Consider the following 17,231-nt stretch of genomic DNA (forward strand, 5'->3'; position numbering starts at 1 on the left):
AAGAATGTGTTCTTAACTGACTTGCCTAGTTAAATAAAGGTATAAATAATAATAATAATCGGCGCCCAAAAATACCGTTTTCCGATTGTTATGAAACCTTGAAATCGGCCCTAATTAATCGGTCGACCTCTAGTACAGATCAGTGACCCATGTCATTCTGTTGCTATCCCTTTTACTGGGTTTTCACCCACTTCACTTACTGTAGTTCAATACCCAAAATAGATTTTTTCAAACTCAAGAAGGTGTCATCATAGCTGACACCCCATTCTTTCTGCAGAAATAGACATTTTTAGAGTTTTTGGAAAACCTGGTCTCATAAAAAAACAGAGCAAGATTTTACCATCATTCTGTTACCTAACTTTGCATCTGCACTGTTCTTGAGTGAATGTGTTTTTGTAAAATGTAAGGAAATTGTCCGTTTGCATAGAGTTGTATGGTTGGTTTAACTTTGCAATCAATGGCTTTTGTTTGACATTCTTTTAAAGTGAAAAATTGCAGTCTCATTCTGTTACTTTGGAATTGCCTATGTAGATTGTGTACCGAAAGATGTACTTTAGGTTTGCAGATATGTTCTTCCAATGATACTGTATCATAGCTGATACTTAAGTCAATTTACATAGAATTATGATACCCAACGGATGCATTTTCAAATACAGACAAAGAGCTTATTTCTCTCAAATGTTGTGCACAAATGTGTTTACATCCCTGTTAGAAGCATTTCTCCTTTGCCAAGATGTATATTTTATTTTACCTTTATTTAACTAGGCAAGTCAGTTAAGAACAAATTCTTATTTTCAATGATGGCCTAGGAACAGTGGATTAACTTCCTGTTCAGGGGCAGAATGACAGATTTGTACCTTGTCAGCTCGGGGATGTGAACTTGCAACCTTCCAGTTACCAGTTCAATGCTCTAACCACTAGGCTACCCTGCCGCAAATCCATCCACATGACAGGTGTGGCATATCAAGAAGCTGCTTAAACGGCATAATCATTACACATTGTCCTCAGCACCGTGTGCTGAGGACAATAAAAGGACACTCTAAAATGTGCAGATGTCTCAAGTTTTGAGGGGGCATGCAATTGGCATGTTGACTGCAGGACTGTCCCAACATAATTTTATGTTAATTTCTCTACCATAAGCCACCTCCAACGTTGTTTTAGAGAATTTGGCAGTACATCCAACTGGTCTCACAATCGCAGACCGCGAGTAACCACACCAGCCCAGGACCTTCACATCCGGCTTTTTCAACTTTGGGATTGTCTGAGGAGGGGGATGGGGGATGCTGAGAAGTATTTCTGTCTGTAATAAAGCCCTTTTCTGGGGAAAAACTCATTCTGATTGGCTGGGCCTGGCTCCCCAGTGGGTGGTCCTATGCCCTCCTAGGCCCACCCATGGCTGCGTCCCTTCCCAGTCATGTGACATCCATAGATTAGGGCCTGATTAATTTATTTAAATTGACAGATTTATTTCGATGAACTGTAACTCAGTAAACATTTTGAAATTGTTGCATGTTGTGTTTTATATTTTGTTCAGTATAATTATGTTTCCAGTTGTTGTGGGGGTGGCGTCCATGGGAGCAGCGTCTCACAGCTTTGATACAGATATGCCAGACCCTGCTTGTTATCTAATTAGCCCAAAGAGAAGCAGTTTAGTGGGTTGGCATTGAGCTCTGCAGGCCACCCAGACTATCACACAAAGGCTTGGCTTAGCTAGAATGCTAGGGAAAATGGGACTTGTTCCAGCTTTGGTGTTTATGTTGTACTTTTTAAAATGTATAATATGTTATTGATCATATTTAAATGTATTGCATTTTGGGTTTTATGATACTCTAAATCAAGCAATGGTTCTCATTCAATAACATGTGGTATGATTATGTATTCATGGAACGCCATAAGGGGAATCTGTCTCAGTGTGAGATTGATTCTCACACCAGCTCCAAATCATAGCACCATCTCTTTTTTTTAAGGATAATTAATGTGAACATTCACACTTAGCCAATATTGGGGGTTATTTCATTTGAGCGCTGCATGTCTGCTGTGCGGTGCAATAAAGCCATTGAGTCCATGTGAAAGAATATCCCAAGGTGAAAGACGTGTGTTATTCATGTTGGGTAACATTTTCGACCCAGCTGGCACAGGGCCCACTCGTAACACTATTCTCTGTGTATTTTGCAACTGGTTCCTGCTTGTTGCTATGCTACCAAAGGGTGACTCTTGGGAGTGAGTTGAGCTCTGTGAGTGGTGTGGTATGGAGGTTAGAGAGGCCTGCATTTCTTACTGACTGGCTCTAATCTGTATCTGGTCTGGAAGGAAGCTTGTCCCTCTTGTCCAGTTCTACCCCTCAAGTCAGACTGAAAGCACAAAATATAACCATGGCCATGATTCAGCATTCTAAATGATAGGTTTAGGATCAAGTTCAAATGTATTGTTAATCTCAGAGGAAGTCTTAACTGTTTTAGTGGGGTTGTTTATGATGGATAACTGGCAGTTTTTGAAGAGGTACAGAGGTTAATTTGGTCAAATGTTGAATATGATTGGCGCTGCCAATGTGAATAGGAAGCATTTTACAATGTATGGTTGTCTACATGGTATTGACTGCATTATGTGTGGTATATCAAATATTTGTTTTCTGCTTTGCCTTCAGTTTGAGATTCAGCTCTACTCATAACTATACATGGGCTTTGATACAAAATAATGTTTACTTGGTTGCACCTTCAGTTTCAGAATTTTCTCTCTCAATTACAAAAGTAAAGTCCCAGTCTCACCTTTGTATTTCCTTCCCTATTATGCACAATATACTGTGTACTGCCAATTCATTAATATATTGTTGGAAAATGATGAATCATTCCGTTGTAGCGAAGCCCTCATTAGCCTGAAGGCTAGCTCATCAGTGGGAACAATAACTTAATTGCTGTGATTCTAAAGGGTTCTGTTTTTATGTTGTGTTTCTTCAGCTCCCAGTAGTTTTGAAAGAATGCCAAGTTGAACTGTTCACGTCGGCGCCAATAAAGTGTTATCTGAGAAAGAGAGAATGATGCGAAAGTCCCCCAACTTTACCAGTAATTATCCTTACGCCGTGTGCTAAGCTCTCTACAGTTTACTAGATAACGGCAGTAGGCATTCAATGCCCTGTAATGCTTTATTAGGCTTCTATCCATCTAGATCAGTGGCCAGGTCACTAATGGAATTGGACGCCGCAGTCATGTCACAATAGAGAGATGGGGGAATACTTGGCCTGTGCAGTGGAGATGGATTCGCTGGCTAAGTGACCCGGTCATTGCCATTCTCAGTGGGTCGAAAAGTGCAGCCAATGGGCAAATGGGGGCCCACACTAATGGAGGGAGTTAGTTGGGTTTTCCTTTGTGTGTGCGCTTCTAACCATGGACAGAGACACATTTATGTTCTTGCTTTGTCTCTGTATGTGATGACAAGGTAGCTGTCAAGTCATTTGGTTATGATGATTGGGGACCTACCAAGAAAAACGGTAACCTACATTGTCCCACTCGTTGGGAAGCTTGTTGTCTTCTGAAATTATGTAGCTAGCTGTATAATGAATCTAAAACTCAATGTCTTCCTCACTCTCTTCCCTAGACTGAGTCCATCTTTACTACGTACAGTACCTCCTCCATCGAGGTGGGCTAAGATACAGTACCTCCTCCATCGAGGTGGGCTAAGATGAGTATAACCAGTGATGAAGTTAACTTCTTGGTCTACAGATATCTTCAGGAGTCAGGTATGTATGACTGCCAAACTTCCTGGAACACACTGTATGTCTGTGCCTGTCTGCCTGTATGTCGGTGTCTGTCTCTCATGCCATTCATGCTAACCTGTATTTCACAGGGTGAATGAATTATTGAGTTCCTAGCCACTGTATTTTATTACTCTTTTGTTGGGGCTTTCTTTGAAGCCCGTCATTGGTGAAACGCATGATAGCTCTGGCATTTCAAAATATATCACACTGAAAAAGTATACTTGGTACGGATAATTGACTCGCTCCGCTGTCTGCGTTCACTTGTATTTTTTGATAGCATAACATTGGCATAAAAAGTGTAGATATGTTTATATAGGAGTAAGAGGTTTGTGTTGCAGGGTCTCTGGTGTTGTCATTGTACTGACTGTGTTCTCTGTGTGTTCGTTTCCAGGTTTCTCCCACTCAGCGTTCACCTTTGGAATTGAGAGCCACATCAGCCAGTCCAACATCAATGGAACACTAGTGCCCCCTGCTGCCCTCATCTCCATCCTGCAGAAAGGCCTCCAGTATGTGGAGGCAGAGATCAGCATCAATGAGGTGAAGCCAGCTGCTCCAGTCCAGGCTGCTGTCTGGTGCTGCCTTGGGACACATTCATTAGTGCACACCGTAGCAAAATGTTTTGCAACAGAACACAAAAATGTGTTTTTTTATTGTAAAAGTCCACATAGTTCCTCCCTGTTTCAATCTGTTTTCTATTGTTTGGTGCCTAGAGAATACAACCTTGGACTACCACTGTCAGAACAAACACACACTCTCCATATAAATCAATGGGGTTATATAAGTCTGCCTTCACTAATATAGTGAAGTACAGTGAAGTAAATTGATCAAAATCATAAATTGTTAACAATACAAAAATAAATTCAAAAATCAATACACTATTGTACTTGGTAAATGAAAACAAATTAAATCCCACCTTTAATGAAATATGGTGTAACCCTGGCATGTTTGGCGTTATGTTGGCAGGATGGCACAGTGTTTGATGGGCGGCCCATCGAGTCTCTGTCACTCATCGACGCGGTGATGCCGGACGTGGTACAGACGCGGCAGCAGGCCTTCCGCGACAAGCTAGCCCAGCAACAGGCGGCCGGCAGCATGGCAGTTGTTGCCGCTAGCAACCAACTTAATGCAACAAAGAACGGAGAGGCCACCGTGAACGGGGAGGAAAACGGAACACACACAATCTGTAAGAATTACTTCCTCTCTGAGCCATTTAGCTGTTGCTAGCTGGTATTTTCATGTCGTAACTTAGCATTTTCCTACATTATCTCGATACTTACTATGTGAGACAGCTGAATCTCCATAAATCAGCAAACCCAAGCATGATCAACATCACATTGGTTTATTTGAGCACAGTACTAGTACAGCTTTAAGTGTGTGTGTGTGTGGGGGGGGGGGGTTACTTCAGAACAGTGTGGTTTTCACCAAATGTGAGGTCATTAGTGACATGGCATTGAGTGTTGGTGAATTTGACCCTGCCTGCATTTACCTTTTATTGTGCCTCCCTAACTGTTCAGATGCTTGTAGAGTTCAGCCAGTGAAACCAGAGAGGTGTGGGTCAGGTGACGCATTAGACTAGGGAGAAGCGGATTTAGTGGATGTTTGTCAGCCGATCCCACTGGAGTTAAACTCAAATGTGTGGGTGAGTGGCAGAGCATCAGGAAAGACTATCTTACTGTAAATAATGATTACTTGTGCCATGGAAATTCAGTACTGAGAGAGATTGGGTAATTTCTTCAAACAATCATCTTTATTTAATATCGACCAGGGTAGCCTAGTGGTTAGAGTGTTGGACTAGAAACTGAAAGGTTGCAAGTTCAAATCCCTGAGCTGACAAGGTACAAATCTGTCGTTCTACCCCTGAACGGGCAGTTAACCCACTGTTCCTAGGCCGTCATTGAAAATAAGAATTTGTTCTTAACTGACTTGCCTAGTTAAATAAAGGTTAAAAAAAAGTGATTGCAATAATGAGGCTGGTTGATAAAAACACAGACACTAACAGGACAGAAATTTCCTCCTATTAAGTATTAATTGCTAACTACTAATATCAGGTAAATATGTCAATTTTCTTTCACACTTGTCTGAACAGACAGGGATGCTGCAGGCCCTTAGGATTGCGCTGCAGACCCTTAGGAGTGCGCTGCAGGCCCTTAGGATTGCGCTGCAGGCCCTTAGGATTGCGCTGCAGGCCCTTAGGATTGCGCTGCAGGCCCTTAGGATTGCACTGCAGGCCCTTAGGATTGCGCTGCAGGCCCTTAGGATTGCGCTGCAGACCCTTAGGAGTGCGCTGCAGGCCCTTAGGATTGTGCTGCAGGCCCTTAGGATTGCGCTGCAGGCCCTTAGGATTGCGCTGCAGACCCTTAGGAGTGCGCTGCAGGCCCTTAAGATTGCGCTGCAGGCCCTTAGGATTGCGCTGCAGACCCTTAGGAGTGTGCTGCAGGCCCTTAGGATTGCGCTGCAGGCCCTTAGGATTGCGCTGCAGGCCCTTAGGATTGCGCTGCAGACCCTTAGGAATGCGCTGCAGGCCCTTAGGATTGCGCTGCAGGCCCTTAGGATTGCGCTGCAGACCCTTAGGAGTGCGCTGCAGGCCCTTAGGATTGTGCTGCAGGCCCTTAGGATTGCGCTGCAGGCCCTTAGGATTGCGCTGCAGACCCTTAGGAGTGCGCTGCAGGCCCTTAAGATTGCGCTGCAGGCCCTTAGGATTGCGCTGCAGACCCTTAGGAGTGCGCTGCAGGCCCTTAGGATTGTGCTGCAGGCCCTTAGGATTGCGCTGCAGGCCCTTAGGATTGCGCTGCAGACCCTTAGGAGTGCGCTGCAGGCCCTTAGGATTGCGCTGCAGGCCCTTAGGATTGCGCTGCAGGCCCTTAGGATTGCGCTGCAGACCCTTAGGATTGCGCTGCAGGCCCTTAGGATTGTGCTGCAGGCCCTTAGGATTGCGCTGCAGGCCCTTAGGATTGCGCTGCAGGCCCTTAGGATTGCGCTGCAGCCCCTAAGGATTGCGCTGCAGGCCCTTAGGATTGCGCTGCAGACCCTTAGGATTGCGCTGCAGGCCCTTAGGATTGCGCTGCAGGCCCTTAGGATTGTGCTGCAGGCCCTTAGGATTGCGCTGCAGGCCCTTAGGATTGCGCTGCAGACCCTTAGGATTGCGCTGCAGACCCTTAGGATTGTGCTGCAGGCCCTTAGGATTGCGTTGCAGGCCCTTAGGATTGCGCTGCAGGCCCTTAGGATTGTACTGCAGCCCCTTAGGATTGCACTGCAGCAAAAAACATGTCTGGAAGAAAAACACATTTGATCAATACTGCTGGCAGGATACGAAGATGATTACTGGATTAGCTCTTAGTTCATCTCCCCGAATAGTTGTGCTTTGACGCCGCACAGATTGCTCCCTCTGATTCTTTTGGGTCAACAAGTATGTTTGATGCGGTAATTGAAAATCTTAGATAACACGGTTATTTAAAAATCTCACACTCTTCTTTTTCAAGGCAATGTTTTGGAACTAGCCTAATTAAAATTATTTGATCTTGAATGGTTATGATTTTGAAAGGTGAGAGGTTAAACATCTCAAATGTTTGTCACAAACGCACTTAATAGATAGTTTGTTTTTGAAGCTGAATATGGCACTAGAATAGAAAGACTGAAAATATGGTTCCATTTCCATGTGATATTCTGAATAGTACAGTAGGTACTGGGAGTTGTATGTGTCTAACAGAGGGTGGGTTTGATCTGATTACAGATAACCAGAGCGAGCCCATGGAGATGGATGTGGACGTGGAGATCCCAGCTAGCAAGGCCACGGTCCTCCGAGGCCATGAGTCAGAGGTGTTCATCTGTGCCTGGAACCCTGTCAGTGACCTGCTCGCCTCTGGGTGAGTCTCACTAGGATGGGTCAGGGGTGGGTGTATGGCTGGGCGATATGGCCTAAAAATATACAGTGCCTTGCGAAAGTATTCGGCCCCCTTGAACTTTGCGACCTTTTGCCACATTTCAGGCTTCAAACATAAAGGTATAAAACTGTATTTTTTGTGAAGAATCAACAACAAGTGGGACACAATCATGAAGTGGAACGACATTTATTGAATATTTCAAACTTTTTTAACAAATCAAAAACTGAAAAATTGGGCGTGCAAAATTATTCAGCCCCTTTACTTTCAGTGCAGCAAACTCTCTCCAGAAGTTCAGTGAGGATCTCTGACTGATCCAATGTTAACCTATATGACTAATGATGATAAATACAATCCACCTGTGTGTAATCAAGTCTCTGTATAAATGCACCTGCACTGTGATAGTCTCAGAGGTCCGTTAAAAGTGCAGAGAGCATCATGAAGAACAAGGAACACACCAGGCAGGTCCGAGATACTGTTGTGAAGAAGTTTAAAGCCGGATTTGGATACAAAAAGATTTCCCAAGCTTTAAACATCCCAAGGAGCACTGTGCAAGCGATAATATTGAAATGGAAGGCGTATCAGACCACTGCAAATCTACCAAGACCTGGCCGTCCCTCTAAACTTTCAGCTCATACAAGGAGAAGACTGATCAGAGATGCAGCCAAGAGGCCCATGATCACTCTGGATGAACTGCAGAGATCTACAGCTGAGGTGGGAGACTCTGTCCATAGGACAACAATCAGTCGTATATTGCACAAATCTGGCCTTTATGGAAGAGTGGCAAGAAGAAAGCCATTTCTTAAAGATTTCCATAAAAAGTGTTGTTTAAAGTTCAGAAAACCTGATGGAGTCTGCAAAAGACCTGAGACCTGGACGGAGATTTGTCTTCCAACAAGACAATGATCCAAAACATAAAGCAAAATCTACAATGGAATGGTTTAAAAATAAACATATCCAGGTGTTAGAATGGCCAAGTCAAAGTCCAGACCTGAATCCAATCGAGAATCTGTGGAAAGAACTGAAAACTGCTGTTCACAAATGCTCTCCATCCAACCTCACTGAGCTTGAGCTGTTTTGCAAGGAGGAATGGGAAAAAATGTCAGTCTCTCGATGTGCAAAACTGATAGACATACCCCAAGCGACTTACAGCTGTAATCGCAGCAAAAGGTCGCGCTACAAAGTATTAACTTAAGGGGGCTGAATAATTTTGCACGCCCAATTTTTCCGTTTTTGATTTGTTAAAAAAGTTTGAAATATCCAATAAATGTCGTTCCACTTCATGATTGTGTCCCACTTGTTGTTGATTCTTCACAAAAAAATACAGTTTTATATCTTTATGTTTGAAGCCTGAAATGTGGCAAAAGGTCGCAAAGTTCAAGGGGGCCGAATACTTTCGCAAGGCACTGTATAACCAAAACCATGAAAACTAACACAGGTCTCTTAAACAATATTTCAGACTCGAACCCACTGCTAATTAGTAGCCAGCTAATCTTTATATTTCAAGTATAGCCAACTTGGATATTTTTGCCTGCTAACAAGGTACTGTAGAACAGTTGAACTGTTATGAATACACCCTCCTGGCCATCTCTAAAACTTGTGAACTACAAAAGGTTCACTTTGTTTAGATGTTGAAATCAAGTGGCCTACATTGTTAAAAAATATGCTTATTTCTCAGAATGAGAACAAGTTGCCAATTTTTATGCTCATGGCACATTTATAAAACAGACAGCTAGCATGTAACCATCTGAGGCTAAAATGCTGCTAGCAGTATGGGGTACCGCAATGCTGCACGCAACAAACTGAGCATCTATTTTCCACTATCATTTGCATTTATACTCCCGTCGAGTAGGGTCTGCTCTGTTCTAAATTCCGGAGTGAAGACATAAAAAGAGTATCGTTACAAAGGTTAAGTTCTCCTCTATTACAGTAAAATAATGTTGAAACTGCTTGTTGTCATAGAGGAAGAAGTAATCTTTCATCTCTTTGTTTTGAGTGGCAGGGGGAGGGACTGGGTCAGTGCTGGGTTGAGCTTCTCTGGGACTTGGGAGGCTAGAGCGACACACACACACTGCCGCACACACACTATGTATTGAATTTTTCTTCTATATTCTATCTGTTTGTGTCTAGGTCGGGAGACTCGACAGCCCGGATCTGGAACCTTATTGAGAACAGTAACAGCAGCCCCACCCAGCTGGTGCTCAAACACTGCATCAGGGAGGGGGGCCAGGACGTCCCCAGCAACAAAGACGTCACCTCACTAGACTGGAATGTGAGTTCTCAGTGGTCCATTCCATCCACGTCTACTGTATCTATTCTTACTTGACTGAAATGGTCTGGAACAGAACATTAGAAGCCATCTACACTGAGGACAGTTCACTAACAGTTCTGTTTTACCCCACAGAGCGATGGGACACTCTTAGCAACCGGATCCTATGATGGATTTGCAAGGATATGGACAAAAGATGGTATGCTGAGTTTTGTAGCTTTTTTAATTCAATTAAACAACCGTGCCCAATGCCCATTCTGAATCATACTGTTATCTGTGCAGATGCATTAAACTCTTGTCTTTCACAGGTAATCTGGCGAGCACCTTGGGCCAACATAAAGGACCCATATTTGCACTGAAGTGGAACAAGAAAGGGAACTGTATCCTCAGTGCTGGTGTAGATAAGGTATTTTTGATTGAATGCATCATGTCACCCATGTAGCAATCAATTAGTATTAGTTCAAGAATGCTGACTGAATTTTTTTGTATACCGCCCAACAAGGTTCCTTCAAATGTCTTTGAGCACTGAGCAAATTTCAGTTCTGATGAGTTCTAACTTGAACGTTGTGAAAATTCTGTGCGCGTTTACTATGAACACTGAGGCTGTACCCGCTGTAATTTACTTTTTTAACAGTGACCAAGTACACTACTGTGGCTATTTGATCATAATGTAGTCCTACCAGAGTGGCCTACCATCAAACAATGGAAAAAAATGCATCCCATAACATTTTAACATGGAAATGGCTGTTCTATCGTTCAGCCTACAGTAGCAGCCAATGTGTGGTGTTTTTTTTTTTTTTACTAGGCAAGTCAGTTAAGAACAAATTTGCAACCTTTCGGTTACTAGTCCAATGCTCTAACCACTAGGCTACCCTGGCTGCCGTGTTCAATGTAGGCCTACATTCCATGAGACTTGAAAAAAACATGCAGGGCTTGACATTAACCTGTTTATCCACTTGTCCTTCAGATAAGGAGGTGACAACATTTTGTTGTGTTTGATGCAAGAAACCACTTTACAAAATAAAATGCATTGTTAGTCCCATACCGTTATTACAGAGATAACAGACAAATGCTGCTACCCTCTGCCTATTGGTTACTTAGCTTATTTAAGCCTGTCTCAAAATACAACACTGCCCCTTTTAAGACATATAAAAAAGCTCTTTACCTGAATCGCTTTTCTATGATGGCTAGAAATGTTAACGCTGTGTGCTCTTGTAGGAAGCAACCACTCCCACATTTCTTACTACAAATGAGTTATAACTGGACTAATAACTCACCAACCAGCAAAAAATATGAACAAATATGCACACGTGGCTACATGCAGCTCTCACTTTGATCTCAAAACAAGCTCATAATAATTGTGACCACTCATGCTGTAAAACAGTCCAGTTCAAAATGAATGGTACAAATCCATATATGGCAATGGTCTATTGGCATATAGGCCTACTGCAGCTCTGATTGGTTATGGCGCACCGGCCTGTGTAGAGTGCGGGTCTGAGTCCTGCCTGTCAATGAAATAGAATCCTACTCCGATGCTCTCTGCCTAAAACAAAATCTCTTGCATAGTTTGTTTTTCATACTAAGTCTTGCGAAGTTTGTTTTGTTTCGGTACGTTGCATTGAAAGTGGCTAGTATTGAGTTGGTTCAATCACAATTCCCACAGTAAAGGGAAACATTGATAGTGTTAACTAACGGGGAAAACTCAAGAAGGTTTAGTGAAGTTCAATCTCATGCTTCTATGCGCAGGCTGATATTTCTTCTACGCGGCAGTCCCGGGGTAACTACGTGCACAGCTTAGAAGGAACATTGCCCCCCCAATTGTCAAGAGTTTGTACTGCATTTTCTATGTATCTATTGTCATTTTCCAGACGACAATCATTTGGGACGCACACACAGGAGAGGCTAAGCAGCAGTTCCCCTTCCACTCAGGTAAGCCCCCTGTGTCCCGAACAGAAAGATGTCGGACTTCAGCTTCCCGGCTGATGTGAGTTAACCCTTTGCAAACCCTCCTGTCCCTGTGTGTTGCCTCCTACCCACAGCTCCAGCCCTGGACGTGGACTGGCAAAACAACACAACATTTGCCTCATGCAGCACAGATATGTGCATCCACGTGTGTCGACTGGGCAGCGACCGGCCGCTCAAGACCTACCAGGGCCACACGGTAAACAAACAGACAGCGTCTGTGTTCTAACCTCTACATCTCACACTACTGAGGACATAGTCACACTTAGGATTTCTCTACTGAATGTGTTTTCCTCAACTTTTGTACTTCTGCAAAGTAAACAAGATTATTTTGTGACTAGTGGTAGGAAGAGCAGGATGTCTTGTGTTGGTCCTCTGAGTCTACATGATATCTGCCCATGTGTGTTTCAGAATGAAGTCAACGCTATTAAGTGGGACCCGTCAGGGATGCTACTAGCCTCCTGCTCTGATGACATGACTTTAAAGGTAATGCCAGTGCTGCTACTTCAGGCAAGATTCTGGACACACAATGAATTCCACCTCTTTCCTATGAACATGATCTATATGTCTATAAGAATGTAATGATTACATAGTGAGTTTAAAGTGTGCTGTGCTCTTCCCCAGATCTGGAGTATGAAGCAGGACTCATGTGTCCATGACCTCCAGGCCCACAGTAAAGAGATCTACACTATCAAGTGGAGCCCTACCGGCCCAGGCACCAGCAACCCCAACGCCAACATCATGCTGGCTAGGTGGGACACACACACACAGCTCCTAAGCTTGTTTTGGGACAACGTTGTGATTTATTAGTTGAAAATGGGCAGTGTGTGTGCCAGTGAAAGGGTCTCTTGTCAAAAAGTGTCCCAGACATCCTCCCAGGTCTAATAACTGTCAGTCGTTGAGGGACATAAAGCCGATGACCCAGACATGAATGCATGTGTAAATGTTACAGTTCAAATAGCAGAGGTATTTACAACCTCTACTGGCATCCCCTGGGAAGGGTCTATATTTCATTCTTGATGTAAAACTGCCATTACTGCTATGACTTGTGAGGAACTTGATAGTTATCTGAGGTAAATGCGGCTATTGTACACCAAGATACAGCTCCTGTCTGATCCTGTGATTTATTTGGTTCTTTCCGAACTTCTTTTCGAATTGAGTTTTTATCTCCATCTTTTCCTTTGTCTTTGTAAAGTGAGATTTGCAACCTAGCCAGGTTGACTTACACTACCTAATAATAACATTTTGATGAGAAAGTGTTAATGAAAGTCTGCTTCTCTTTTCATTAACACTTGCTTTCAACCGTGTCTCTCCTTTTGTGGTGACAGATATTCACACCATCACCATTTCACTGATCCTACAAAATCACACATCTTGTTTTGGCTCTGTGAATCAGCATTTTGAAATAGAATTTGTGTCGACCACCAAAGCAAACTTATTGACATGTTTCTTACATTTCATATCCTTCTTTTCATATCCTTCTTTCCATGTAGTGTTGTTGTCAATCTAAAGCTGGAAAAACTACCCGGCTGCTACTTTGTCATAAAGGTGTTAAATCGCCTGTCAAACCCTGTAAATTAACATTCGTATGGAAAGACCAATGACAGCTTATTGATATTAACATAAACTTAAAGTTAGAGCTTTCATGTATTTCAGTTACAGTATGTCTTTGCATGTTGTAGATGGCAGTTAGTAGATGGAGAACTGACCATGTGCTATGTTGTACCCCTTAGTGCCTCGTTTGACTCAACTGTGCGTCTGTGGGATGTGGAGCGAGGTGTGTGTATCCACACCCTGACCAAACACCAGGAGCCCGTCTACAGTGTGGCCTTCAGCCCTGACGGGAAGCACTTGGCCAGCGGCTCCTTCGACAAGTGTGTCCACATCTGGAACACCATGGTGAGTCACCCAGGAGATTATAACAGCTTAAAACAGGTTATAGCAGTTTACAACAGTTAGTTACTTGGTCATGGAAAACCCCTGGCCCCAATGCATTACCCAGACAGTGAGATCAGTGATGTTGTAAGGTCGAGCAGGCAACTATGGCCATCTAGCAGTCCTCACCAGAGTTGGTTGTGTTGTGGTTGCAGACTGGAGCCTTGGTGCATAGCTACAGGGGGACCGGAGGGATTTTCGAGGTGTGTTGGAACAGCACAGGAGACAAAGTTGGTGCTAGCGCTTCAGATGGATCAGTAAGTTGTCATATTTTAGTTGAGTTGGATTATAATTTGTGTTTCAAGCTGTATATCATTTGTAATGATGTGTTTTCTTTCATTTATGCAAGCACTGTTTATTTTATTTCACCTTTATTTAACCAGGTAGGCAAGTTGAGAACAAGTTCTCATTTACAATTGTGACCTGGCCAAGATAAAGCAAAGCAGTTCGACACATACAACGACACAGAGTTACACATGGAGTAAAACAAACATACAGCCAATAATACAATATAAACAAGTCTATATACGATGTGAGCAAATGAGGTGAGAAGGGAGGTAAAGGCAAAAAAAGGGCCATGGTGGCAAAGTAAATACAATATAGCAAGTAAACCACTGGAATGGTAGATTTGCAGTGGAAGAATGTGCAAAGTAGATATAAAAATAATGGGGTGCAAAGGAGCAAAATAAAAATAAATTTTAAAAATGAGCTAAATAAATAAATAAATACAGTAGGGAAAGAGGTAGTTGTTTGGGCTAAATTATATGTGGGCTATGTACAGGTGCAGTAATCTGTGAGCTGCTCTGTCAATCACACGTTTCTAGATGTTAAAGGGATACTTTGGGATTTTGGCAATGAGGCTCTTTATCTACTTCCCCAGAGTCAGATTAACTTGTGGATACCATTTTATGTCTCTTCTGTCCAGTATGAAGGAAGTTAAAGTTAGTTTCGTGAGCCAATGCTAACTAGCGTTAGCGCAATTACTGGAAGTCTATGAGCATCTACTAGCATTCTAGCATATACCCATAGACTTCCAGTCATTGTGCTAACGGCAGTTAGCAATTGTGCTAGCACCAGTTAGCAACGCAGGAACATCAAAATGGTATCTACGAGTTCATCTGACTGGGGAAGTAGATAAATTGCCTCATTTGCAAAATCCCAAAGTATCCCTTTTAACCAAAGTGAATAAAAGCTAAGCCGCTAATGCTTTAGTCTCGGGACCAATGCTTTCAGAAGTGCATGGAGAGGAACCAAAATAATCCGAAGCATAATATGTATTATTAATCATGTTATCTTTGCCCTCCAGGTATGTGTTCTTGATCTCAGAAAATAGCATCCTGGCAGTGACTTTGAAGTTGGACCCTGCCATCAGCAAACATTCTCATAGCTCAAAGCAGGCCTGGCAACATGGAGGACATCCTCATAGGGCGGACACAGGAGACATTTTAACAACCACAAACTACTTAATGGCAGAGGCAATCCTCAGTTTGTGGATTTGTGTCTCCTGTTTAAGACCACAAAGAACATTTCCTGGGTTAATTAACATACTGGACGAAATCCAATTTATTTTGTTCAGCCATGTTTTAAAAGGTGCCTAGCGGCCCTGCTGTTATCTGGCTAGGGTCTGAATCATGGGGAAGAGGGTTTGTATAGGAAGAGGTGTGAGGAGAGACAGACCGGTGTTTTGGGTGTGTTTGACATGAAATTGTGAGAGAAAGGTTGTGTTTTAGAACTTATCTAAGCACGGTGTCCTGAGTTGAGAAACAATATGGGAGACATGAGAAGAGTGACATGGTTATTGCTGCACTGGCATTCTCAAATTATGTGATGTTTAAATTGTCCTCAGTGGAGAATAGTTCCTGTTTAAACAGTACTTCTTGCAGATTTTTCACAAACGGACTTCTGAAAGTCAGAGTTTAAAAAAAGGTGCCACTATGCGGTAGTTCTGTGCTCGCATTTAATAACATCAAGGTCAACCAAAATCACCAAACTGCCAAGTTTCACTTCTCTAAGTTTGAATGACATTTAATTCACTTTAAAAAGAAAATATGCAAAAAGCGTGGTTTATAAGCATATATTCTCCCTTCTGGATGTACATTTAATGAATGTAAAGATATGTAAATTAGAAAAATACACAGACTTATATACTGTGTATATATGTTTATATTCAGTACACTTTAACGTAATCTTCTAGACGCTCAATACTGGCTTGAGCTATCACATCTTTTCTTTGCTGATACGGTTACAAGACCCTGATTCAATTTAATGCACGTCAGATAGATGTTTCTTTTGTTACCATGTATGTTATTTTATTCTGACAATTATGTGTGTATCAGGTTGGTGTGTTAAGTCAGGTGGTGCTGAAGTGGACTGTAGTCATTTCACTGATGGCTCTTTACACTTTAAGCCATGGAGATCTGTGCCTCAACGTAACTGAATGGACCATGGGTAATGATGAATGGGATAAAGATGGGATGTTACATTCTGTAGGCTCTACCTGTTTTGTCGGGGTTACCCCTGGCTCAGGTCTGGTATGTGAAACAGGACGTGTCTGTATTCAGCCCTAATGACAACCATTGAAATGGAAATCAGAACAGACAGAGTGCATGCTGATTGAGAAGGAGAGGATGCTGTGAACATTTGTATTGTGTTGTCTTAATGTTGCTTTAGTAGCAAAGTGTCATCACTAGTCATCTACTGAGCTTTTCTTACAGTACTCCTTTGTTTGGCAGGGTGATCATTCTGGTGGAAACCCAGGTTACACGCTGACTGATCAACCAGGCTCTGATTGGTCAAATGGAAGTCCTACTGTAGCTTCTAAGCTGTGATTGGTTGAGTTGGGTTGAGGTCCCGACATTGTCACCGCCTGATCTAATTGGTCAGATTGGACTTATTTGACTTGCCTGTATGATGGATTTAGCTCTGTGTGCAGTATGTCTACTTGTACTTATCGTGGTCTAACGTGACAGTCTTTTCAAACTAACAAGCCACCACTTTGAGAATGCCTTTTTTTTCTGGTCCATTCTTTCAGTCAAGCTCATTTTTAGGTCTTTCAGTCAAGCTCATTTTTAGAGCACTTTTTCAGAAGGTAGGCTCAGCTTTTGTTTGGATTTGTGCTGAAAGAGGAAGGCCAGCATTTTATTTCATTTTTTTATATATAAATAATCCGGCTTTGATGTTTTTTTGCTGAGAGCCAATATTGTCTGTGTCAGACTGAGAATCGGGCTGTGGTTGGTGGCCATCTTGGCATGCTGAGAAGCCCAGTGTGGAATAAAATGCTGTGACTGACAGCGATCTCTCTCCTACCCCAGTCTAGGATATGGTCATCTGTTTCCAAGACTAAACAATGAATTCACACTCAATATCTCAAATAAATCACTCTATTTTGATATGAGAAAACACTGTCCATTTCTTGTATTGTTGGGTTTGTCACTTA

General features: G+C 42.6%; 1 protein-coding gene across 1 annotated transcript in view; it reads left to right on the forward strand.

The window, feature by feature from the left end:
* Positions 1-17,201, forward strand: part of LOC109870864 (F-box-like/WD repeat-containing protein TBL1X) — a 31,721-nt gene extending 14,520 nt beyond the window's left edge. The window contains exons 2-15 of the mRNA XM_020461544.2: positions 3,592-3,733; positions 4,143-4,288; positions 4,715-4,934; positions 7,482-7,614; positions 9,760-9,901; positions 10,034-10,097; positions 10,207-10,304; positions 11,767-11,827; positions 11,938-12,059; positions 12,272-12,346; positions 12,485-12,612; positions 13,594-13,759; positions 13,951-14,052; positions 15,102-17,201. Coding sequence (XP_020317133.1) covers positions 3,676-3,733; positions 4,143-4,288; positions 4,715-4,934; positions 7,482-7,614; positions 9,760-9,901; positions 10,034-10,097; positions 10,207-10,304; positions 11,767-11,827; positions 11,938-12,059; positions 12,272-12,346; positions 12,485-12,612; positions 13,594-13,759; positions 13,951-14,052; positions 15,102-15,128 — 1,542 coding nt within the window. The 5' untranslated portion in view covers positions 3,592-3,675 and the 3' untranslated portion in view covers positions 15,129-17,201. The remainder of the gene's footprint in view (positions 1-3,591; positions 3,734-4,142; positions 4,289-4,714; positions 4,935-7,481; positions 7,615-9,759; positions 9,902-10,033; positions 10,098-10,206; positions 10,305-11,766; positions 11,828-11,937; positions 12,060-12,271; positions 12,347-12,484; positions 12,613-13,593; positions 13,760-13,950; positions 14,053-15,101) is intronic.
* The last annotated feature ends 30 nt before the right edge of the window (positions 17,202-17,231 follow it).

This window comes from Oncorhynchus kisutch, linkage group LG26 (assembly GCF_002021735.2).
Source record: "Oncorhynchus kisutch isolate 150728-3 linkage group LG26, Okis_V2, whole genome shotgun sequence".
In the NCBI taxonomy this organism is placed as follows: Eukaryota; Metazoa; Chordata; class Actinopteri; order Salmoniformes; family Salmonidae; genus Oncorhynchus; species Oncorhynchus kisutch.